Source organism: Ictidomys tridecemlineatus, chromosome 6 (genome assembly GCF_052094955.1).
Source record: "Ictidomys tridecemlineatus isolate mIctTri1 chromosome 6, mIctTri1.hap1, whole genome shotgun sequence".
NCBI classification, from domain to species: Eukaryota; Metazoa; Chordata; class Mammalia; order Rodentia; family Sciuridae; genus Ictidomys; species Ictidomys tridecemlineatus.
In genome coordinates this window covers 197715368-197740183 of record NC_135482.1, presented here as the reverse complement: position 1 = coordinate 197740183, position 24816 = coordinate 197715368, and the positions used below count along the sequence as shown (strand labels likewise).

Below are 24816 nucleotides of genomic sequence, written 5' to 3'. Positions count from 1 at the left end.
CCCCCCAGGGCAGGACTTCCGTGGGAGGAGCCCCCTGTGGCTCTCCCCTGCAAGCTGGAGCTGCGTTAGGTGTGAGGGGCACTGCCAGCTAGCTCATCAAGGACATGGCTGCTGGGCTCAGTCAGGAGCCTGCCTATCCCGAGTTCCAGGAACAGGACCCTGCCTGACTGCTACTGCCCTCCCTGTCTCCCTGCTCCACCGGCACCTTCAGCGAGGCAACCTCAACAGCTCCAGCCGGCTGCTGTCCCTGTCCTGTCCTACACCCAGCCCACCTCCAGCTGCCTGCAGCCTCCTGAGCCCCTTTCTCCTTCTCTGCCAAGACCCGCCTGTGGCTCCTTGGCCCGTGGCTCCTTGGCCCGTGGCTCCCTTGGCCCGTGGCTCCTTGGCCTGTGGCTCCCTTGGCCTGTGGCTCCCTTGCCTGTGGCTCCCTTGCCTGTGGCTCCCTTGCCTGTGCTCTTTGGCCTGTAGCTCAGCCACCTTCAATGCCTGTCCTGCTCTGGCCTTGCCTCTCTGTCCAGACCTCCGCTCCCGCCCTTGGTTCAATCCTGCACTCGGGTCCTTCCTTGGGCACTCCTGCCTCTGCTGGGCTGTCCCCTTCCCTAGGAAGTGCCCCTCCCTGTCCAGTCCTGTCAGTTCCCTGCCTCCTCTGAACACAGGGTTGGTCTCTGCCACACCCTGGCCAAACACAAGCCCAGTCCTGTATGGACTCTGCAGTGGAGTGGAGTGTGAGAGGGGACGGGCAGGTGCCTTCGGAGAGGGACTTGTATCTACTGCTCATGGATCTTCAGGGACACGTGCAGGAGCTGAGAAATGGCAAGGCCTCGTGAACACTGACATAGGACCCAAAGCCTCCTGCCCAGCATGTGTGTCCTGAAACCCGGCCAGTACAGCAGCAGGGCGCTGGCCTCACCCCAGCGCCTATTTCCTATTTCCAGCCCGTTTTGGAAATAGGTGCATCCATGTGCAAGGAGCACCTAGTTTACACATGGTTTGTGTGTGCCCAGCGTGTCCCCCATGCAGACCGTGAAGGTCCTCCACAGAGCTGTCACCTGAGTAAGGCAATCCAGACAATCACAAGCAAGACGGGGGTTTAAGAAGCTTAATGTGTTCTTGTATGGAGTGCTGGTGTTACGGTGTCCTTTGGCAAAATGATGGTGACTGTCTGGAAAACTTTTATAAAAAATAAAACATGTCCTTACTGGGCAGCACCAACAATGAGGGAGCCAGGCACGGGGTGGCGGCACAAGCTGCAGTTACAGAGCCCGGGGCTGAGGCAGGAGAGCCCTTGGGCCAGGAGCTCTGCTTGGGCAACGGAGTAAAGTTTGGAACATTCACTGGTCCCTGAAATGGGGATGCCTGGGATGGACCAGCACCATGCTCTCTCAGTGGGCAGCGCTTTGGCCCCTCACCTCCTCTGTGCCTCCTGTGGTTTCTCCTCAGCACTGGTTTTGAATTTTATTCTTTTCCTATTGAAAACTTACCTGGATCTCTGACATGCACAACAGGTACGAAGGGTGAGCTGGTTTCTCTGGCTGCTCGAATTCTCTTTGGTGAAATACACACCCTATTTTTAGAACCTTCTGTACTTAGGGGTTCCTTGGAACACAGTTTGAGGATCCTTCAGGGGACGTCATTACTAGTCTAGTTGTTGGTATGGTGAGGACCCACCCCTTTCTGGGGCTGTTGGAGCCTTACCTCCGAGGCCTGGGGCACCTGGCCGACCCAAGGGCCCCTCTGGGCCGGGAGCTCCTGGGAATCCATGTTGTCCTGGAGGCCCGGGCCGTCCTGGCTGGCCCGAAGGTCCCGGGAAGCCCAGCTGACCCTTCAGCCCTGGCATTCCGGGCATCCCCTGGCTTCCTGCAGGAATCAGAGGCAAAGCTGTGAGGCCCATCCTGAGATCAGACACCTGCCTCCTCAGACTCAGTCTACGGAAATGACAGTGACTTGTTTCTGGGCCGCGGAAAACCTGGCAAACACGGGAGGTAGAAAGGACGGCTCCAAAGGAGCGCATGCCATCACCCAGGATGGCTGTGTGTGTGCAGACACATGCATGTGTGTGCATGTGCTCGTGAGTCACTGCACGTGAACATGTGTGCATGGCATGTGTACGGGCACACACATAGCCATCCTGTGTGGTGACATAGGCATGAGCAGGCTGTTCAAGGTGCCGTGTGTGCACTCCAGCCACCTCAGGGGCACCATGGCCGGGAGCTGGAGTCTTCCTAGTCGGTATCAACATCTGTAGCAGCTGGTCACTCTTGCTGAAATCAACACCCACTTGCCATGTGCCCCACACTTGAGGCTTTGCTAGGACACTGACAAGCCCAACCCCAAACTGCGTAACCACACCATGTTCCAGAGCTCTGGGAGCTCCCTGTGGGCAGAACCAGGCTCCACTCTGCCTGAAAGTCCTGGTAAGGGTGTCCAGCAGGGCAGCTGCAGAGCCAGAGGATGGACACTGCTTCTGCACCTCCAGCCAGGTGTCAGTGCTGCCCACACATGAGTGGTTGACCCACACAGGAGGTCTGGACTGGGAACACCGGGTGGTGGATACCCACCATCTCCAGGTGGGTTCTGCTGAGGTGAAGACTTGCTACTCAGATGCTCTCTGTGATTAAAGCTGGAGGCGTGAGGCTCTCAGGGCCAGCTTTACACAGACTGGATTCTCGAGGCCATCTGATGCCTGTTCATGCCCCAGACAGTGCCATCTTTCTACACTGCTCCCCCCACACTGGTGACACTGTGAACCTCATGAAGACATTCTAAGTCTGTATCCATTTTCACATCCACCACCCAATCAAACTGCATTGCAAATCATTCCTATCTAGTGCCTAAGCCCCCCTAGGCCTGCCCGTCCTTCGTACCACTGGGTGAGTCTGCTGGGAAAACCAGTGAGCCCTGCAGGTGAGCCCCATGCAACTGTGGGTCCGCAGCTGTGAAAGGTCTGCAGGGCTACGGCAGGCTTGTGACTGACATGGACACACTGCAGGCATGCATGCTGGGGCGAAGTGGAGAAGACAAAGCAAGACCAGGCACACACAGTGTGGGTGCTTCTCACCAAAGCCCCCAGGAAGGATTTCAGACTCAGCTTGGCAGCCACAGTGCAGCTGGCACAGGGTCCCTCCACTGTAACATGCCCCTGTCACATGACTCACCTCTGAATCCAGGGGGGCCTCTCTCTCCTGGAAGACCTTTCAACCCCGGGTGTCCAGGTAGTCCAGCATCTCCCCGGGGCCCAGGCTGGGCCCCTAGAACTTCTCCTGGCAGTCCCCTCTCCCCAGGGGGTCCAGCTGGTCCAGGCAGGCCCACAGGGCCTGGGAGTCCATCTGGGCCAGGGAGGCCCACAGCACCTTTGGATCCTCGAGGTCCCATGAACCCTAGAAGGAAACGGGGGTCCGTTAGTCACAGGCCAGCATCGTCACATTCTGGTGCAGTGTGGGAAGAGGTTGGACAGCCAGGCTTGGCAAGTGGCCGGGAGGTGTCCCCGTGGCTCCGGGCCTGGCCCTGCTGCCTGTCCTGGTGTCTGCACTTCTCCCAACATCTGTCCACTAAATCTCTTCTGCTTTCCTCCACCATCGGGTCCCAGCCCTACGAGTCAACCAGCGGGGACAAGGCTGTGACCAGCTGCTCCCTGGACGTGCCTCTTCATGGCTCATGGGCTCCCATACATCCAGGTTGCACGCAGGCCAGGAGTGCAGTGGTGTGACGGACACTCCCAGGGGATGGGAACACCCGGAGCCATTCGCCTTCCCTTCCCTCTGGTCTGCCCCAGACCCCTGTCCACTTTAGGGCTCCCAGTCCTGGATGGGACTGTCTTCCTACCCATAATGTCAGTGCCCTGATCGTACACATGCAAGCACTTCCCCAAATTTAAGGGGCTGACTTACCTGGGGGTCCTGGGAACCCTTCCCGGCCTGGGTCTCCAGGAAAGCCCTTGAGCCCTGGTGTTCCATCAGCTCCTAAGAAGCCCGGGATCCCTCTGAGGCCTTTGGTGCCTAAACATCGAGATAAACCATGTCAGGTCCACAAGGATAATTGGGGTGTGACTGCTTGGCACCTGGCCTAATGAGGTCATTCTGAAGCTGGGAAATATTGAGGTGTGGGTCTGTCAGACCCACCCTGCACCTCGGGGCTTACACAAGGACTCTCCCTGGGTGCCTACCCAGGCCACCGGGCCACAGCCGAGGCCGGGTTCCTCCCTGTGGCAGGAGTTTCTGCTCGTCCATCACCACACATTTCTCACTGCATGCATAAGAGCTGGCTTCCCAGGGAAGCGCCCACGGTTGGCGGTGGTCTCAGCAAGGTGGCACCTGCCATGTCCCGGGAGGGAGCACGCAGGGGCAGAGGGGACCAAGAGGGGGAGAGAAAATGGAGGATGGGAGACTGGTGTGTTCTCTGGCTTCCTGCGTAGGTTACCTGGGGGTCCTGGGGGTCCTGGCCGGCCAGGCAGTCCTTTGGGGCCTCTGACACAACCTGGGGAGACAGGAGGGAAGAAGTGAGGCATTGTCCATGCCAGGCCTTGGGGTCTTGGGGACCAGCAGGGTCAACAGTGGCCAGACGATCGGGCTACCATTTTGTAAGCAATTCAGCAATTTAATTAATCTTGGTTCTGATGTAAGTAGAAGTTCAATCTCATTGTGTAATAATACCTGAATATTCACATAGGGTGCAAATTAAGTCAGACTGCTCAAATAGAAACTGTGCTGCGCTGCCAGAGACGCCCCTCTGTGGGCAGCAGCCTCAGCCCAGGCCAGGTCATCGTGGCCCTGGCCGGTCAATGCAGACGCCTCTCTCGCCTGAAAATGTCTCTCAGCAGGTGGAGAGAGCTTGTGACTTTAAAAGGGATCCTTGGGCTTCTCCTTTGTGACTGAACAGCTTCCGAATGAACCCAGCAGGTAGCTGCTCTGAGCAGTAAAGCCCGGCCAAGGCTGCGGTGCTGTGGCTGGCGCTGCCCGGGGAGGTGACGTTTCAGGGGGTGTTTTGTCGGGCGTCCTTTGCCGAGAAAGCTGTCCTGTTGTTGGGACTCTTTGGTCCATTTCCCTGAGAGTGTGGACCAGGGCCCCATGTGTCCTGCCTGAATGGCCAGCGTGTGCCAAGGACATTAGCCCCCTCTGCCTCGGTCTCTGGGTGGCATCCGTGTTCTTGGCCACCTTGGAACAGCGGGTCCTTTCCTATGAGAGGCTCCGCACACGTCTCATCCTCATCACTGATGTCACGGTCATCGTTGGCAAACCGCTCTGCCAGTGCTGGGGAAACCCAGGGGGTTCTTTCACCCCAGACTGTGGCTTAACATCCGGAATATTCTGGGAGGTACAGTCAGTGGCTTCTTCACCAGGCACAGGGCTACAGCCACACTGCTCTTGGGTGCCTGTGGAATGTCACCGTCTCTGATCTTTGCTTCACTGATATCAGCTTGGACACATCTCGGATCTTGACACAACCCAGAATCACTGTACACTGAAGCCTGGGGCTCTGGGAACACCCCCAGATCACGAATGCATTACTGTCCACGGCTCCCTGGCCTCTACTCCTACTGAGTCATGATCTGGCTGATGCCTCGAAGCCTTGGCCCCTCCCCAGTCTCCCAGCATCAGCTTGGGGCTCGCTCTCTGCTTGACCAAGGCACCCTGTGAGACAGCTCGGGTTATGACCAGTAGTGACCTCCTGCAGGGCTGCATCCTCTGAGCTCTCTTCACCTGTTTCCACGGTCCCTGAGTGCAGAGTGCTCCAAAGCTCCGTGCTCCTGGCTTGCCGGAGGGCTTCCTGTACTTCCACTGTTGGTCTGTGTGTCTGGCCCAGATCCCTCCTGAGTTGGTGGTGGAAGCCATCCCCTACCTGGCACACACCTTCTCCCTCCTCTGTGACTGCAGTGGCAGGTCCCAGCTTCTGGGTGAGGAGCCGCTCTGTGACCTTGATGCTCCCCCCGCCCCGGCCCCACCCCACTGCAGAATGGAGCACAGTGGCTAGCTCAGGATCCTGATGGAGGAGCCTGGAGCTTCAGGGGGGCCTGGGCCCCTGCCTACGACTCTCAGGCTTGGAATGGCCCTTTAGGTGACCGGCTGGTTCTGAGACCTGTGCAGGTGCCATCCCTGCTGTGCAGGCACCGGCAGCTGACCCGGGCTGTCCAGCCCCTGTCTTCAGGGTCAGACCTTCACCTTCACCTTCACCTTCACCTTGAGAACGGCTCCTCTAGCTGCAATCCTCATCCTCCCCGTCCTGGGGATCCTGCCTGGCCTGGTGCTCCACGTGTGTCTTTGACTTTTCCTTCTTTCTCCCCAGCTTCTGCTCAGTGTCCAAGTCTACCTGCAGTGACTCCCTGTCCCCAGATGTTGGCTGGGGCCATCCCTCGAGCTGCCTGCCTGCCAGCCTTGTTCTCCCTAGCACCTGTCCATTGCTAGGCCGGATTCTTCCCTCGCTCTTCACTCTGGACAACAAGCCAGCCATCCACAGATGTCCTTCATGGCCATGCAGAGAGGTGGACAGGTGCAGATCTCAAGTGTGAGCACCTCTGTGGTGTTCCTTCACACGGAGTGGATGTGGTGCACTTGCCATTCGTGGGTACACCATGGGGACAGCCTTGAGGTACTTGCCTGTCCTGAGCTGAAGCAGATGGGCCCCAGCTTTGCACACACCACTGTTCCCGCCCACCCACGCTGCAGGAGCCCAGCGAGCCCTCCTCAGCGCGTCACGTGTCTCATCAGCCAAAAGTCTTATAGCCATCTAGAGCCACCTGCTCCCCTCTACTGTACCTGGCTGCAAGGTCTCTTGTCTGTCACCTCCAATGGGCCTTTTGACATCTGTGTCACAATCTGCAAGACACAAGGAGAGAGTCAGGCAATCCTGGAACCACTGAAAGGTGCTGGCTTACCACGGGGGTGTGCGTGCGTGTATGTGTGCGAGCCCTGCTGGGGAGTTAGAGTGTGGGCCCCAGAATCAGAAGGCCAACTTCTGAACTTGAGTGCCCAAGAGGGGAAGATCCACATTTTGACTGCTGAGAAGAGCAGGGGGTGGGTGGGAAAGACCCCGGTGGTGACGATCCATCAGCCAAGAACAGACGTGGCTGCGTGACGCCCTTGCCTGGCTCCTGGGGGGGTGCAGGTTGGTGCAGAGGGAGTGGGAGCTCTCACTGACATCTGAGACTCAGAAAGCAAACAAAGGGCTCCCCCTTACCTGGCTGTCCTGGGGTTCCCGGGGGCCCAGGAGGACCGGGGAAGCCTGGCGGTCCAGGTAGCCCAGCGTCTCCAGGGAATCCACGCTCGCCCTTAGGGCCTGGTAAGCCCAGTCCTGGGGGGCCCATTTCTCCTGGAATACCCTTGGTTCCAGGTATGCCTGGGTGACCTGCGTCCCCTGGGGGACCTTGGATGCCATCCCCCTGTGAGAAAACAAATACACATCATAGACAGCCACCACTTCCCGGGTTCCTGTCCCATGTCCCTGGAGTCCTGTGCCATGGATACAGACTAGAGAGGCCACAGAGATGAACAGGACCTGCTGTCAATGGCCCCACCAAGTCACAAGGACCAGGGTCAGGCTTCATGACACAGGAGCCACAGGACAGAGGCAGCTGCTGAGTCACACCTACGTCCCACACTCATTTCCCACTCCCAGCTGCTGTATCTTGCACCGAACGGACGTCACCAGAAAGTCCTGTGTGAGCACAGGGGGGCCAGGGGGAGACACATGGGCAGGGACAGGTTACTGGCTTGTTACGATTGGCATTTGCCATCTACGGTACACAGGGACAGCGCGTCATTAAAGGAGAGGAAGCTAAATTAGATGAGAGAAAGCTAGAAATAAGGGGAGGCTACAGGATTGGAAAAGATGGCTAAGTCACAGGATGGGACACTCCCCAGGGGTGTCCTAAGCCGACAACACAGGGTGGGTGGGGCACTGGGTGGGGCAGTGAGCTCTGGGCGATTCGGAGGAGCTGGCTGGGGGAATAGTCCCAGCTTCCCCACAGAGCCAGGGGGTGGAAGAGGGGCCTTTTGATGACAGTGAGGCCCAGGAGGTAAGAAATCTCACTGCTGTTCTCAAAATCACTTTCTCTGCCAGGTTTAAGGTCTGCAGGTGCGCGGAAGGGCCCTGTGCAGCCCCTCCTCAAAGCACACCAGTGCTAATGTGGGGGGACTTGATGGCAGGGCTCCTGCGGAGATCATGGCAGATGAGGCTCAGGCACCAGGGACTCCCACCAGCAGGTGCTCCTGTCCTTAGCTCAGTGGTCCAGGGAGCAGGGAAGCCCATGAGCACCGACAGAGGCCACCCTCCCCAGGGAACCAGCAGCTGGGCTCTGAGGGCTTCTCTCAGAGGCCTGCTCTGGGAACACAGTAGGGAAGGCTGTCCCTGTCACGGGTCCTTGGTGCCTTGGAGCTGGCTGGACCCTCACAGTCAGGGTCGTGTCCCCTACAGAACCCAGTTCCACAAGCCACTGACCCAGGCCACTGTCACTGAGACAAATCCACACGCACACCACAGGGCGCCGGTGCCCCTCATCCACCCCCAGCTCTGCCTCCCATCTCACTCCTGCTGTCTTCCAGACAGGACTCGCTGAGACACCGTTACAGAGTCACCCATGCCACCTGGCCCAGGACGACCGCACGAAGCATAACAGGTACAGCAGACCTGGCCGTGCTGAGGACAGGTAGGCCTGGGCTGCAGACCAGGCAGAGGGGCTGCCCACAGTCGGGTTGCAAAGCCAGGAGGGAGGAGGCATATGCATTCCCTGCACCGTGAAGGGGACCGTGCTTAGGAGCAGGTCACGCAGAGGACCCAGGGACGACAAGGGCTTTGTGGGAGGACTGCTCTCCCTAGCCCAGGGACCTCTGTCACAGGGACCAACGCACACAGGCAGGTCGAGAAGGCAGCTGTCCACCAGACGAGGAAGGACGGAGGCGCCTCCAGTCTTCCCTCCTACACCAGAAGGAGCCTGCACACCTGGCTCCCAGCCACCACCCCCAGCTGGGGTCACCTCTGCTGAATGAGCCGCCCAGTCAGAGGAGCTGTGTTAGGCAGCCCCAGGACACCAAAACCAAGAGCTTAAGGAGGCTTGCTGGCCACAGGGAGAACGGAATCTAGGAAAGAACAAGAGGCAGGAAATGACAGTGCAGAATCACAGGAGGAGAGAACCAGGTCTGTTACAGGGGACAGGCAGGGGTGACGGCCATGCCCCATCTCCCTGACTGCCCAGGAGAGGAGACAGAGTCTCTAGGGATCAAACATCTCCTCTTTCGGTGTTTGTCTCAAACCCCAAATTGTCTATTTCACTATTTATTCTCCAAAAATAGGACTCCACCCCTCACTCTAGAACATTCTATTTCTTTTCTCCTTCTATATTATGCCTTGAGGAATATTTACTTACTCTGTGACTTTAAATGTTCACTCTGGATCTGGCTGCTAACTTATCCTGCCATTTCCTAACAGATACGATTTGTGTTCATTAAAACAGATTGTGCCAGCCTTCGCACTGGGTCAGGTTAGTGAACACCTACACCATTTACTTCTCGGCTGTCGGGAGGACACAAGCATCAGGACGAGCTGCCCAGCCTGCCCTGCCACTGCGGCTACTCACAGGAGGGCCTGGAAGGCCCGGGAATCCATCGAGTCCGTCGCGCCCAGGGACACCGTCGTCGCCTTTCATTCCATGCACACCTGGGACGCCGGGCTGTCCTCTCTCACCTGGGAAGGAATTCACAAGTGAATCTCCTGATGCATCCACTGGAGAGCCAAGTGGCCCACGCCGCCCGGCCACAGGAACTGACCTTTAGTGGTTATTGTTCTGGAATCCCCTTTGATTCCCTTGGGCCCAGGAGCACCGACGACACCAGAGACCCCCTGTGGAGACAAAGGGACAAGCGGTTCTCCCTTTAGGCTGCTGGGACACCTACGGAGAGAATGCTGAGTAGCTCACACAACCCACGGGCGGTCGCCTGTCCCCAAGCCCAGTGCTGCTCAGAGAAGCCCTCAAGTGCCAGAAATGCTCTGTGGGCTGTCTGGCAAGTGACCACCTGCCACAGTGCCCTTCAGGCCCTGTCACTGTGGACAGTAGGACTGAGGAATTGAATTCAGATATTTTTAAAAATTTTAATTAAAATGTAATGGAAGTGCCCCAGGTAGTTGGACGGTGGGAACCTAGAGTCTCGCTACTCAGGGTGCCATCCCCAGACCAGTGTGCTCAGCATCTCTGGTGAGAGATACGGATGCTTAGCCCCACCTCCCTGAGGCAGCCAGAGGGTGATCTGCTTCTTAAAAAGGTCCCTGGGATTCCTGGACCCAGTGCTTTGAGAAGCGCTGACCTAAAACAGGAGGCTGCCGAACTCTTACCTACAGGTTTGGATCCCGGCAGGTTATGAACCTCTAAGTACAATGCTTAGAAACTCGGATCATTTACCTTTGAGAGCAATCAATGTATTTGATTCATGGTTTCTTTTGCAAAATGAAGTTTAGGTTGAGGGAAAAATAATAGGGCTGAGAGAGAAGTTGGTTGCAGGGACACTCGAGTTCAGGTCGTAAGATCTCAGGCGGCTTTTTCAATGGGCAGAAGTGAGCAGGCCAAGAGTCTTGGGGATTGTATTTTCATGTGTGTTATGTTAGTTTTAGGGCATATCTCAGTCGATGCTATTTCCAGGAATTTAGGACCTCTGCACTGAGTGGAGAGTGGCCACACAGCTGCTAGAGCAGAATGAGTGTTGGCTTAAAGAAATAGTTGCAAGACACTGAGGGCTCCTTTCTCCTGGCAAAGTCCACAGATGCTAGATTTATTGATGACTTGGCTCTCTGCAGAAGAGGGCAACATTCTTCCAGCATCCAGGACAGCGTCCCACACAGTAAATAAATACGTTGTGTGTTCAATAAATACGTTGTGTCAATGGACAGGAGGAAGAATGTATTTACTGGCCGACTCCTAAGCCTCAAGGCCTCTGCCAGACTCTGTCAGTACAAGTGTCAAAAACAAACCATAATTACAAGAACTCATCTCAGCCATCCCACTGCAGGGGGCTGCTGAACCTGAGCATATGACCAAACGCAAGACAACGGGCACCACAGGAACATGCTCTTTGTGCTCAGCACGGCCTTTCCCAGGCCTGTCCACACTGCAGCACGAATCAGTGGTGGTCCTGATCTACAGCAGATTCAATTCCTTTGTATGGAGAGCCCAAGTTTGGTTCGCCTGTTCACGGGAGGAGGGACAGGTTGTTGTCTCTATGTTTTGACTCGTATGAGTAATGTCCCTGTGCACACTGGTGCACACATATTTTCATGGACGTGGGTGTTGGATTCATTTGGGTTTCTCTTGGGAGTGAATTTCTGGCCTTGGTGGTGACCCCTGTCTAACTTTTGAGGTGTGAGACCATCTTCCACAGTGGCTGTAGCAGGTCACACTCCCAGTGGTAAAAGCTTTTGAGGTTCACCTTGGACGTGTGGCTTTTTGGAAGGTGTGTGCATACGCTGGGGACCGAGTGTTGGTCTACAGTGTGTTAGATGAACTGGGCATGCCTCAGGTTCTCCTTAGCTCCTGGTCACCAGGCTGGTCACCAGGATGCCCAGTTTCCTCACCTTGAACCCTGGGAACCCAGGGATGCCGTGCTGTCCGGGGTCTCCTTGGTCCCCTTTCTTCCCTGGTTGCCCATTGATACCCGAGAAACCTTTGGGTCCTGGCAGTCCTGGAAGACCCCTGATGAACTGGTCACTTTCTGCACATTTACAGTCCCCAGCGTCACCTGCAGTGGTGGAGGGAGGGCACGTGTGTTAAACATTCAGCTTGAAAGTGCAGAGAGAAAAAGGTGGGTGGGGAGGGCTGGCCAAGAGGAGGCCACACAGGCTGGACGCTGCCCAGTGCTTTGCGAACATTATCTGTCCTGGTGGTGATTACCAAACCCACTTCTTGGCTAACCAGTGTGGGGCCAATTTTAAGTCACTCAAGGGTTCAGTCTTCAGGTTCAGAATTCTGCTTTGTTGTTTACTGGAAATACTTAAAAACCAGGGCCCTTTACAGAGGAACAGACAGAGCTGAGGGGACTACAAAGGATGTCGAGGAATCTGGAATCCAGAGCCCACAGCCAGAGATGGCCATCACAGTGGCTCCAGAGGTCAGGTGGAGGCCAAGGTCATGGGTGAGCAGAGAAGAAATACCCGACCCTTCTTCTGCCTTGTCCTGATGAGACGCAGAGGCCAGGTGGCAGTGAGCACTGTGCCAGCCATGGGGTTGGCTCCCTGGCACGGATCATGTACAGAGGGGCAGGCTGTAGCATCGGCAGTGGAGTGCCGCCTGATTGAGGCCACCTGACTCCTGCAGTCTGCCCTCAGGCTCCCACTGTCCCATGTGCATCTGAAGGCCAGGGTAGGCATAAGGGCCAGGACATGCTGCCCATATCCAGGGACAGGAGCTAAACAGGCACCTCCATGGTCCAGACAACCTCACAGTGGAGGTGTTCCCCAGTCTGTTCTTCACTGGAACAGGGCAGAGTCCCCAAGGTGCATCAGGGAAGGAAAAGGGGCAAAGACCTCCCCAGGGCGGGAGCGAGGCCCAGGCAAGTCCCCACAAGCTGAGTCTCAGTGGGTGGAACAGGCCACCTGGTGGGGGAGGGCTCTGCCAGGACTGGGCTCGGCCCGGCACTGAACCTATGACCAGGCATCTGAATTCAGCAGGGAACAGCTGCTCGACTTTTCCTGAGTGCTGGGCTCTGTGTGCTGGACTTCAGTGAGGGCCAGGCAGAGGGAGGACAGGTAGGAGGGCCAGACTGGTGCCACTGCCTGGGAAGCAGCAGAGTTCCTCCCCCTGCTGTTAACGCCCAGAGTGGGGAGAGGCGGCTTGGGAGATGTGCAGATTTTTACAGGCCGAGAATCCCTTATCTAAAATGTCTGTGCTCAGAATCATTGCAGTGGGTGTTTTCAGGTTTTGAAATATTTGCATATACAGTATGAAGTACCTGGCTAAAGGTGCTTCAGATAAACCTCACACCCACAGATTAGGTTAGCGCTATACATTTTTAGATACCTGGACTGACTGTGACCGTCATGTGAGGTGAAGTGAATTTTCTTTTCTTTTTAAAAATTTACTTATGCGCAGGGCTGAGAATCGAACCCAGTGCCTCCCACATGCTAGGTAAGTGCTTCACCACTGAGCTAGAACCCCAGCTCCAGAGTGGGATTTTCTACATGCGTTGTTATGTCCACACTCCAAAAGTTTGGGATTTGGGGCCATTCTGGATTTTGGATTGGGGATACTCATCCTGTATCCTAAACCCAGGGGGAGGGAATAGCCCTCTGCAGAGTGAGGTGGGCCTTGGTCCCCTCCCCTGCCCTTCCTGGCATTTCTCACCTTTCCATCCCTTCTGCCCACGAGCTCCTGGGAAACCGGAAGGCCCAGGGTAGCCCACACGTCCTTCTGCTCCTTTAAGACCAAACAGGTAACCTAAGGAGAAGACACGCAGAGTCAGGCACGTTGGCACAGGACGCCTGCAGCAGAGGTGCAGAGCACAGACAAAATACTGAGAGATACTGAGTCCAAGAAAGTGTGTGGTTTGACAGCCATGTCACTTGGGTTCCAAGATTTCCACCCCTTCTAGTCCATGTGAAGGCCCCTCTAAGCACCCCGTAGATAGGATGACCTGGGTTCCCCTCGCCCTTCTCCTGGGTGGGTGCACAAGTGCTACCCCACCATCATTCCTCTGTGCCCGTTTACTCACACGCCCCTCGCGGAGTTAGTGTCATAATGTGGGTTCCTCATGACCAGTTGGGACTCGGTGTGGTCATTCTCACTGACTGACTTTGACCAGCTCATAACACCATCAATCAGGGTCAGGGTTCCTCTAAATCACTGTGGCCGCAGCGCCCCACACCCAAGCAGGGCTGGCAGTGGAGGTGTGAGTCCATCTACTCTGGATCCCAAGATAGCTATGCTTACAGAAGAGTGCCACCTTGTGGTGATACAGGGCTGCACACCTCCAGGAGACTGGCTGGTGGACCCTGCTCGGTTTTGCTCCTTTGCTAAGACTAAGTATTTGTCCAGGTTCCAAGGAGTGAACAAGTCCCCAAGAGGGGACCTGTGCACCCACGAGGAGAAGGCCATTCAGCAAGCAGGAAGGAGAGGAAAACACCAATTTTAAAGAGTTTTGCCATGTGGTTGGAAAAATGGCACCAGGATTCCAGGGTCAGAGAGCTTCTTGGTGAGTTGAGATGTTCAGGGAAAGATGAATGGGTACTGGCTGATGTAAACTGGTCTTACTACACCCTGACACAATGTCATTCATTCTTTGAACATAGCCCAGTGCCGGAGTCAAGCCAGCATGTCCAGGAGCTACGGCACATGGGGACAGAGCCCGGATGTACCGGCAGCTGACATGCAGTACACGCTGTAGTGAACCAGCCAGCATAGACTTCCAGGTAGGACGAGCACTGTGAGCGACTGGCAGAGAATCAGGGGCCTCAGGAAAGTCCTTTCCGAGGAGGTGACACCAATTAAAACCCAAAGGGTGTTGGGGACAGGACAGGCAGGGCATAGGGGATGTATCCCAGAGGATGGGTGCATCTAAAGGGCTGGAGATGGAGAGAGCCATGACTGGAGAGTGCATGCAGGGTGCAGGGGAGGTGGTTCAGGAGGGTTTGGTTTTTATCCCCAGGCCCAAAGGAAGCCCAAATTAAAGACCTGAAGGAGCAGGTCACAGGACCCATTGTGAATTGGGTGTGGGGAGCCAGGTGCCCAGAGCAGCTGGTTCTGGCTGGAGCTCCAGGGGTCATGGAGGGAGCAGGGCACCAGGGAGTGGCAAGGTGGAGAGCTGTCTGGGGTGCTTGGGAGGTGCATGTGTCCGCTCTGCATAGAGTCGGGGTCTGCACATCTGTGGTTCAAAGCACAGAAGCAGACGGGGGCAAAATGGGGGTCTGGCTGTGTGCGCTGATCCACGAAGGGAGGAGTGTGCCTGGGCGGAGGCCAGAGAACGGGGAGAACCCACCTCGGGAGCTCCATGCTACAGGAGCTGGGTGGGGAAGGAAGAGGTAACCAGGAGCCCCAGAAAGAGTGCTGGGGGGCCCTGGGCCAGTCATGGAGGGGGTGAGGAGGCACCACGCTCTGCCTCCAAACAGGCCGTGTGGGCTCCGTGGGCTCCCTTGCTGTGTCCCACCCTCCCCACGGTTATGAGGAGGGTACCACAGGGATAGTACTTCAGCCTCCCGACTCAGGGCCACCAGCATTTACAACTGGAGGCACACCAGTAAGGACAAAGATGAGTGGGTCCCCAGGAGGGGATCCCCAGGAGGAGGATCAGACACTTTGCAAACCCAGTCACATAGGCAGAGTGGTGCCTGAGAGGCGTCCTCCCCCCTCCTGGTCGTCTTCCTAGTCCCATCTCCTTCCTAACTAGGCTTTGAGCCTGGATGCTCTCAGCAGAACAGAGCAGCAGGGAACACGGCCACTCGACTCCTCTAACTGACTTGGAGAAGGGAACCGACTTCAAGGCTCGATTTCACTGGAACTGCACAAGACTGGAAATTCTAGTTTTCATTCCTAGCCACACACAAAATAGGATGAAGTGCAGTTAATAACAGGAGCCTGACAATTTCATTCTGGGGGAAAAAACCAGAACTCTGGGGAAAAAGATCACTGATATTCAACTCAAGTGTACACACACACTTCTCTCTTTTTTTCTTTTGAGGTGGGGTCTCATGTTGACAGGCTGGCCCTGAACTCACAGTTCTGCTTCAGCCTCCAGAATAGCTGGGACTAAAGTGTGTGCCACCACGCTGGCCACCGACACTTGTAAAAGGTCATGGTCATTGTGGCTGGCTACTTTTTATATAAGGGGTTGCTAAAAAAAAAATTGTGTGGGGGGGAGATGTGAAACAATATATATATCATGAGGGTAAGAATTTAAGTTGTATGCTTTAAAATTCTTCAGTTGATAAACTTTATGTGATATCATTCCATCTATTTTACACACTCCCTTATCAGCCTACAACACAGATCAGAATTTAGTTGATGATCTGTGATTGACTTACACTGGTAAATTAGTAAATTGTAGATTTACTAAGAAAGATGGGATAGCATGGTTCGTGTCTATCAAAATGGAATTTGGTCACAGCAATCAATGGCTATCCTAGTCTTCAATCACAGCGACTTGTTTTTATGCTTTTATTTTAACATATATTCTGTTCCAAATAAGGGAAACTCAACAGATACTATTTACTTGGAAAGATAATTTGGCTATTATTGCAGATCCACATTAATAAATATCACATAATAGAAAATATTAAAGATAACATTGTTCAAACTCTTTGGCAAATTCATGACCCAGGGAAATATCTGTGCTTAAAACTTTTTGAAAAATGTAGAAACCTGTGGAAATTAGAACTATATGAAATTAAAAATTTACCATAAAATATGAAATAGGTATGGAGAAGTCATTGTGACTCTTAATAGAAGAAACACTTCTAAAACTTCCAATAAGTTTCCTTCTGGAGATTTCAAAGTATCTTCTAAAGCAATTAAAATCTCAATGTTTACATTTGAATTTAATGGAAATCCAACTCTATCCATTAGCAAATATGATGTTCATTCTCCCTGAAGATAGAAGCTAGTGAGAGATTATTGGAGGTGACAACAGAGAATTTAGGGTGAACTATTTTGAAGAGGAGAGGCTGTTACACTTTGGCCAGTGCCACACAGATAGGGTGTGACCTCCTATGTTCCTCCAGTGCCTCGTTGTCCAGTCTCCTGGGGGACACAATGTTCCCATTAGGAATTTCAGAGTGTTGAAAGCGTACTGGATACTGAAGCTGAGAGCATGCCCTTTTTGGACAGCAGGCCAAGGCCGCCCGCTGTGCACATTCTCGGCCTCCTGGGGCACAGCATTCCCAACACATGAGAGCTCAGCAGCACTGAGGCTGGAAATGCCTCTCGGGCTAAGCCTGGAGGTGTCGTGGGGCAGCTGGTGGGCCACCGTCTCAAGCTTGTCTTGTATGGGCTGAGAACTGAGGAGAGGGGCTGCAGGTCCAGGAGTGGCCCTCTGCCCTGGAAGAAGGTGTGTACAGTTGGCACACAGACCCGGGACAGGGCTTCAGCTCACATTTACGCTGGCATCTCACCTGTTTGGCTGAGGCAGTAGTAACCAAAGTTCACTACATAAGAGCCACGTGACAGGCTGACCTGTGTCCACTCCCGTCCCAGATGAATGAGTTCAGGATTATTTAGCAAAAAATTCCAAATAAAACCCTGCTGGGTTGGCTGGACCCAGAGGAGCCAGCACTGGCACACACCTGCCTTTGGCGTCCCTCCACTCACCATCTGGTCCAGGTGGTCCGGCAGGCCCCGGGGCTCCTGGGAGACCAGGCTTTCCGTCAGCTCCGGGAGGGCCAGGGTAGAATGCAGGGATGCCAGGTTCTCCTTGGAAGCCTTTGGGTCCCATCTCCCCTGGGAGGCCTCTCTTCTCATCTGAAACCCACAGCATTAATCAATGTCACAGAATAGGGCGGCACGGGGTTCCTGGTGTTTAGGGCTGCGCTGATATTTACGTCCGCAGACCACCAGCAGGTGCAGCGGGGTTCACAGTCTAGTCAGTGACGTAGAGGTGGATGCCACCTTTAAAATGTCTTTAAAAAGTCCCCTCTTCTCCCTCCAACAATGGCCTTTGATTGTGCTAAATTTCGGTGCCACAGATCTGCACAACTCCTGTGTGCCTTCCAACCAGCTGATGGGACCAGGCTAGTTCCCAGTTGGTGGCACAGTCTAATGCAGCTGGGGGTTACTGTCACCTGCGTGAGGTTCCACACAGACATCACAACAGGCTGGTGTGGCTCGTGCCTGAGGAGCACCCCCCCGTCTCAGCAGTCCCTGCTCACAGGAGCTAAGGCACTCGAATCTGAGGTCTGATGCCACCAGGCCCCTTACCTTCATCTCCAAAGGACAGGCCAGGGGGTCCTGTGGGCCCGGGGTCTCCTGGCTCACCGCGGCTTCCTGGCTCCCCATGAGGTCCTGGGAATCCTGGGTCACCTCTGGCACCTAGAAGGGACAAGTCCCGGGTAGGGTGAGCCTGTTGTGTGCAGACTGCAGCAGGCAGCACCTTCGCTGGAACTTACCTGCTGATCTTCTGAACACAGAGGAGGTTCACGTGTTCGGGAACTAGGGGGTTCTGGGTTTCAGGGTCTCATTCACGATCCATGGGGGGTCTATGGGGGGATTCCTGTCATTATGAACAGTGCAGGGGCGCCGGATGCTGAGCGAGCGCTTGGAGTTTTCAAAGGTGGGGGAGGTTCTTTTGAAGGAAGAATCTGATGCTGAGGGATCCCAGGGAATAAAAGGACTGAGGCGGAGGTCATCTGGAGCACGGCCTGAGTGTGGGAGCCCGAGTGGCGACCACCAGAGCCCATGACTCCACAGCCCCATGGCCCCTGCGTAGACCTGCTGCAGCCCCCTTCTACAGGTGAGAGAAGGGCGCCCAGAAAGGACATCAGCCACACTGTGTGCCCAGCTCCACTGCACTCGGCCGGACCGGGCTGGGCTGAGGGGTGTTGGGGACAGGCTAGTGGGAAGTTAGGGGAAAGAGCAGCTGAGCCCAAAGCTCCACGGAAGGCAGAAGTGAGGACAGTAATCCCACAGCGCATCAGGCTCCAGAGGGGAGGCCAAGGGGCTGGCTCCTCTCCCCGGCTCTGCACCCTCAAGGCTTCCTTCGGGGCTGGCAGGTGGATAACAGGTGGACTTCCTACTGAACAACTGCTGAGCAGCATCCCTGTGTTCTCTAGCTGCCCCACAGCAAACTTTTACCACCTACGTGTTTTTATAATTAGGAGAGAACAGAGGAGAAAACCACATTTTGTCACACACTATCAGTAATTTGGGGCAAAGCCATCACTCTGCATATGATCTTCCATTTTTTCAACCTTAAAACATTTTTTCTTAAAGTGAGATGAGGATTGGTGGCCCTCTTGAGCTGAGGGTGCGAGTGTTTGAATTTCTTGCCTGTCCCGCTGCTTGTTGCATATGGCACTCAGGAGAGTCACTCGGCTTCCCCGTGCTTCAGTTTTTCCCTCAGGAAGATGGAGCTGAGAGTCACCCAGCTCACAGGGCCATTGGGAGGGGTGAACAGATTGACAGGTGCAATCAGAACCACCTGGAACAGTGGCTTGGCGCACCGCGCACGCTCTCAAGAGTCTCCATTGCCACAGTAGCAGAGCGTCTGAGAAGACGCCTGTTTTAGCTACTTGGAATCCTTTCCTTCAGCACAGACCCCTCTCCTTTCTGCATTTCCACAAGCCCATGCCAGGCTGCCTTGTAACGAGACACCCCACCCGGAGGACTCTCTCCAGAGGTAACCTTCTGCTCGGCCACTCTGGAATGCAACTCAGTCACATTCCAGCTACCAAAAGCCAGGAGCATCTTCCCGCGGAGAAGAGGGCAGTGGAGGCATTTCTACATCTGCATGTGGGCAAAACTGAATTTCCAACCATCCCTCTTTCCACCTGACGGCCAGGCACACAGAGTGGGGTGGGGGAACTGAATGGGCCCTGAGCTCTCGGTCAGCCAAATTTTTGATAATGCAAAAGATCACGTTAACGGTGATTTAAAAATCATGTGCCCAAGGCCTCAAAAGGAATGTTCTCATTTTATCAAGATCACAGATCCTGGGCTGGGGTTGTGGTCAGAGGTAGAGCGCTCGCCTGGTACGTGCGAGGCACTGGGTTTGATCCTCAGTACCACATAAAAAAATAAAGATATTATGTCTACCTATAACCAAAAAAAAAAAAGAAAAAGAAAAAGACGACGAATCCTCAATCAAGTCTAGCCAGCCGTGGGTGCTGTCTTGGGCTTTGTGTTTACAGACACTTTAGATACGGTGTGGGAAGGTGGGTCACGGGTGCTGAGCGCAGTCCTCACAGCAGGCCCATGGGTGGCTCCAGGCCTACAGAGATACGTGTGCAGGACGCTCACCAGCCCTGGGGGGCAGCTGCTGTCGGATTTCCTGAGTGATATTCTAGATAGTAAAACCAGAACCTGTGCGTCACGTACACCCCTGGAAGGCAGCGAGGCCCGTCAGGCAGACAGAGGTTGGTTCCTGTGATACTCCCGAGCCCTGCGGGAAGCGGCGCCCCAGGCTGTGTCTGAAGCTGCGCTCTCAATACTTTGTCTGGTTTTGCTTGGAAAAATCTGTCTTAAAATTTCATGACTCTGTGTCTTTGGCAGAAGGAAGTATATGTGTGATGCTAAATCATTCTGGGGAAATTTTCCTACCAACCTTTAGCCAGGGAAGGATGAGGCGAGTAGACAGGTGGTCCTGGGGGACCCTGGTCACCTGCTTCCCCCTGGAGAGAGAACAGGAGAGAGTGAGAAGGGCCTTCTGGGCTTCCATAACTACACATTTCCAAAGAATCAAGGTGGAGATGGAGTCAGGTGGGCAGGGCGACTATTCTGACCAGTCCACCCACAGCCTGTCCCTGCGGCCACGTCTCTGCTGCGTGGTGGTGAAGTCCGGTGCCCCACTGCCAGCCAATGCACCAGAGGGAACAGTACAGGCACGTGCCAATTTCATTGTGAAACACTAACAGAACACCAGCAGTGGCCAGGGGACAGTGTGTCCCACAGGCCAGACCAGCCGTGTGGTGACATCTGGGCATCCAGAGACGGGGAGTGGGGAGGGGTTGTGGCAGCACCTGAGGTCCTGCTCTCACCAGATGCATGTCAGAGGGAAGGCCCAGCTCACCCCACTGGTCCTCAGAATTAGCCAGACCAGCCGTGTGGTGACATCTGGGCATCCAGAGACGGGGAGTGGGGAGGGGTTGTGGCAGCACCTGAGGTCCTGCTCTCACCAGATGCATGTCAGAGGGAAGGCCCAGCTCACCCCACTGGTCCTCAGAATTAGCCAGACAAGCTGTACCCTCCCCCAGAGCCGGGGCCCTGCGCTGCGTTGTGACTACAAAACCCCCTCCCCACAGCCTGCTGGACCTCTCTCTCCTGGGGCAGCCTGGGTGGCCCTGTAGGGCATATGGCACCCTGATCCTGGGCGAGGAGTCCATGTGGCTAATGAGCGGTCAAGGGTCTCCTCCGACCAGGGCTGGGCACTGCGCGTTCCCCATCTGTTTAGGGTGGGTGCCTCCTTCTCCAGTGGCGGGCGGGACCTCATCAGAGGAAAGGCTGCAGAGGACTCACCTTGGGTCCTCGGGGCCCATCCGTGCCCTGGTAGCCATCCAGCCCCCGGCTTCCCTGCGGAGAGAGGCTTGCTTTTTATTTTGATCTAACATATAACTTTAAAAAGTGACCATGGCTTCATTATTATAGCTAGAAAAATTAACAGTGATCAGCTGAACTCCCTGACTATCCAGTGTGTCTTCCATTTCCCCTGAGTTTAGATCCAGAAATACCTTTTTAAAGTCTCTTTGTTTAAACCAGGAGCCAAAGTCCAAATTTGACATTTGGCTGCCAGGTTCTCAGTTCTCTTTTAGCTCATAAGTTTTTTCTCCCCTTGCCCTTTCCTTTCTTTCTTTAAAGTATCTTTTTGTGGTTGCTGTTGTGGGAAAACCTGGGCCATTGTGCTGCCAATGTTCCCGTTGCTTTGGGTGTTGCTGTGGGTGCGGGGGTCTGCCTCCCTTCCTGCGTTCTTCTCCCCTGGTCACTAGGGCTGGGGGCTGGTCAGTCCAGGAGCTGCTCAGAGGAGCCAGCTCTTTCCTGTGCACTGGGTGCCAGGAGCCCCACGCCAGTGATCTTGTGACTGAACAGTGGGCTCCGGTGTTGATGTCAATCCAGCTGCTAGAATCTTCCCAAGACGGGATTTGAACATCAGCCCTTAACACCAAATACAAGTATTAAAATCTCTTGAGAATTCTCCTCTTTGTTAAAAAAAATAACTCTAATGTTGCTTCCTAATTCTCTTGAATATTTACTGAAGGAAGAAGTTCACCGTGGTGGGTCGAATCACGAGGTAACAGGATGGATTAGAGCTTCCTGGAGTCGAGACGTCACTCCTCCTTACAGGCTTCCTCTGGTACAGTCCCCGACCTCAGGACAGTGCAGCCTGAGGCCCCGAGGACTTGATGGGGCTCTTTCACAGGAGATTGGAACCGCTGCAGCCGTGTTGCTGGGCGCTCCAGGAGAGGTGGACGTCCGCTCCCACTGCAGACCTGCGGTTCACGTGGGAGCACTCACACGAGGTGGAGCTGGCTCCGAAAGCGGTCAGTGTCATGACTTTCAAGGGCAGAGTAACCCACGTTAGGGAAAGTCCTTAGGCAGAAGTCCTCAGGGACAGGCAGAAACAAGCTCCTGAAGGAATTTATTATGACAGGCCTCTTCCAAAGAGACCCTGATGCTCCAGTAAACTGCCTCCCGCAGTCTAAACAGGCCTCCCGCGTCTCCGGCTCAGTGGGCGCCTTCCCAGGTCCAAGGAGCGTGGGTTAGGCCAGACGGAACTCACAGGGCCGCCTGAGATGTCTCCACCCGTCAGCCTGAAGGCCAGCAGGCTGCGCTGCGGCGAGGTTTCCACAGAAGAGCCCCACCTGGAGTCCCCTGTCACCACCCGGCCTCTCCTGCAGTAGCTGGAGAGCCGGGATGACGCTCTTGAGCGGAACCTGGTAAGCTAGTGCCCGGCTGCCCACTGTGGGTAAAGGGACTGGACTCCAGCCAGCTCTGATCCAGGTCTCCTGGTCCTGCTGACATGAGGCGGTGAGGGGGCTTCTGCCAACACGACCGGCAGCCGTCATTGGCTGGTGTCCCTCCAGGGCCTCAGGTCCTGGCGAGCACTTTTTACGATAACTCTAGTGTGAAAAGCCTTTACTCAGTTACTAAGTTTGCCGTAGAAAAAGGAGGGAGACGATCTCGAATTGCTCAGAAAAGTTAACACAACCCGGAAAAGTTAACTTCTCCCATCCCCCGGAGAAGGTTCGGACTAACCACAGCTCTGTGATGGCAGTGGGGGTGGATGGCTTTGGTGTCATGCGGGGAGGCCACGTCTTCCCAGAATGCATTTCTCCCTTGGTCCCCTGCTTTGATGCGTGGTATTTGTTAACGTCCACTGCTGTTCCTTGGAGTGGCTTCTGGCTACTTGCTCTTTGTTATTGCCAAGACCAAACCATGAGCACAAGATCAGGGTGACCTGGAGAGGCACGGGCGCTGCACAGACACCCGGCCACCTGGCCTGCAGTGCAGCCTCTAGATACATTTTTACAGCCAAGTAAACTATTCCTACAATCCACTTAGCCACAGATGTCTGCATCCTCCCATGTCACAGCAACTGCATAGAGGAAGCTGGAAGGGTGGTTGGCCTTCCTCGTGCCTGACCATGCAGGTGGCCAGGGCCTGCTGGGCCTCTTATGGCTCATGGACTTCTGGGTTCTAGGGGCAGCTATGTAGAATCACCTTTTGAAATAACTCAATTCCTATGTGTTGGGTGCAGAGAACCGATCATAACTGATTTCACTAGCATGTGGTAGGCAACTTGGGAACTGGCAGTGACCTCCGAGGACAAGGGTGGGCAGGGTGGGAGACTGTCGAATATGGAGGCCTGCTTTGGTCTCCATCTGTTAGCCAGCCTCGTCCCTTGCAGCCCTTTGGCTGTGAGCTGACCACAGGACCGGTTGGCTGTAGCATGGACAGCTGTTGCCTGGAGTGCTCATAATGAGTACTGAAAGTAAGTACTCAGAGAAACCAGCTCTATGTGTTCTCTCTCGTATGATCTAGTGTTTACGATTTTAAACCTGATCCAGAATCATAGTACATTTTTCACATAACATTTCCCCCTAAAGACCTGCCCACCCAAACACATGATAAAAATAATTATCATTGAACATAAAACATCAAAGTGTGTGTTGATCTATAAAAAATATATCAACCTCGGGGACTGAGCTGACAGCCTTCCTGAGAGTGACAACGATGATGTAGAAGGGTGTGAGGTCCAGGGAGGCAGCCAAGCAATGAAAGTCTTGGGGGAGGGATCAGTGGAAGAACTGAGAGGCTGTTTTGCAAGAAAAACCCCAAGAAAAATGGCAAAAATCTAAGTGTTATGAGTGAAAGGCTCATTGATGCCACTGTCAATGCAGGGAAAGATGCTGCCTCTGGGGCCAACGTTCTTTTCTGCAATGCCGTGCTTATTTGAAGGGCCTTTGTAAGACATCTCAGGTCCAGAGCAGACTGTTTGACGCAGCAAACTTACTTTCTGTCCTGGGGATCCTTTCTCTCCATCGAAGCCAGAAGGGCCCTGGGTTGAACAGAAAACAGCGATTAGCAGCTTAGAACACGAAACAGAAATTTCTAGAGGTAGATATTTTGGTACTTGAGGAGGATCAAAACAACCAAATTCAACACCAAGAACAAACCACCAAATATGATTCTCCCTGTTTCAGAAGGTGGGGTGGGGTTGTGCAGAGATCTGACCGTGGTAAGACGGGAAAAGGAACAGTCACCACTTAGAGGAGCAAGCTTCCCCTCCTATGAGAGGTTCCCAAACACCTGGAGTCCTGTTTTCTAAAGGGGAGGTCATGCTGGCAACACCGACATCCAATGCACCATTTCTGCTGCTTAAGGAAACATGGAAGAACGCACAGAGGTGCACAGGAATACAGAAGACTCCTGGACCCAGTGTTCTGCAAGTGTCTCTTGTTACTCAGAGACCATGTCTTTTTCATGGTAATGACTGCCAGATAGTCAGCAAGACCCTCCTTCTCCTCTCACTGGGCCCAGGACTCTGACCACACTTCCCTACCTGTGACTGAATCTGGAGGTGGCCAGGGGCTTTCAGGATGCTGCTCTGAAGGTGGTATCTACATCTCCTGCAGGATCCTCTACCAGGGACATTCTTTCTTCTTTTTTTTTTTTTTGGCGGGGGCGGGGGGTACTGGGGATTGAACCCC

The 24816-nt window shown here is 54.6% G+C and overlaps 1 protein-coding gene across 1 annotated transcript in view; it reads right to left on the bottom strand.

Moving 5' to 3' along the window:
* The window catches only part of Col4a2 (collagen type IV alpha 2 chain), a 146207-nt gene that overhangs the window by 15384 nt on the left and 106007 nt on the right, over positions 1-24816 (bottom strand). The window contains exons 16-30 of the mRNA XM_005316988.5: positions 24120-24164; positions 21128-21181; positions 20217-20283; positions 17876-17986; positions 17270-17419; positions 13316-13408; positions 11551-11714; positions 9756-9828; positions 9566-9672; positions 7171-7372; positions 6750-6809; positions 4417-4473; positions 3888-3995; positions 3156-3377; positions 1696-1857 (exon numbers count right to left, since the gene is read on the bottom strand). Of these exons, the coding sequence (XP_005317045.2) occupies positions 1696-1857; positions 3156-3377; positions 3888-3995; positions 4417-4473; positions 6750-6809; positions 7171-7372; positions 9566-9672; positions 9756-9828; positions 11551-11714; positions 13316-13408; positions 17270-17419; positions 17876-17986; positions 20217-20283; positions 21128-21181; positions 24120-24164 (1675 nt within the window). The remainder of the gene's footprint in view (positions 1-1695; positions 1858-3155; positions 3378-3887; positions 3996-4416; positions 4474-6749; positions 6810-7170; positions 7373-9565; positions 9673-9755; positions 9829-11550; positions 11715-13315; positions 13409-17269; positions 17420-17875; positions 17987-20216; positions 20284-21127; positions 21182-24119; positions 24165-24816) is intronic.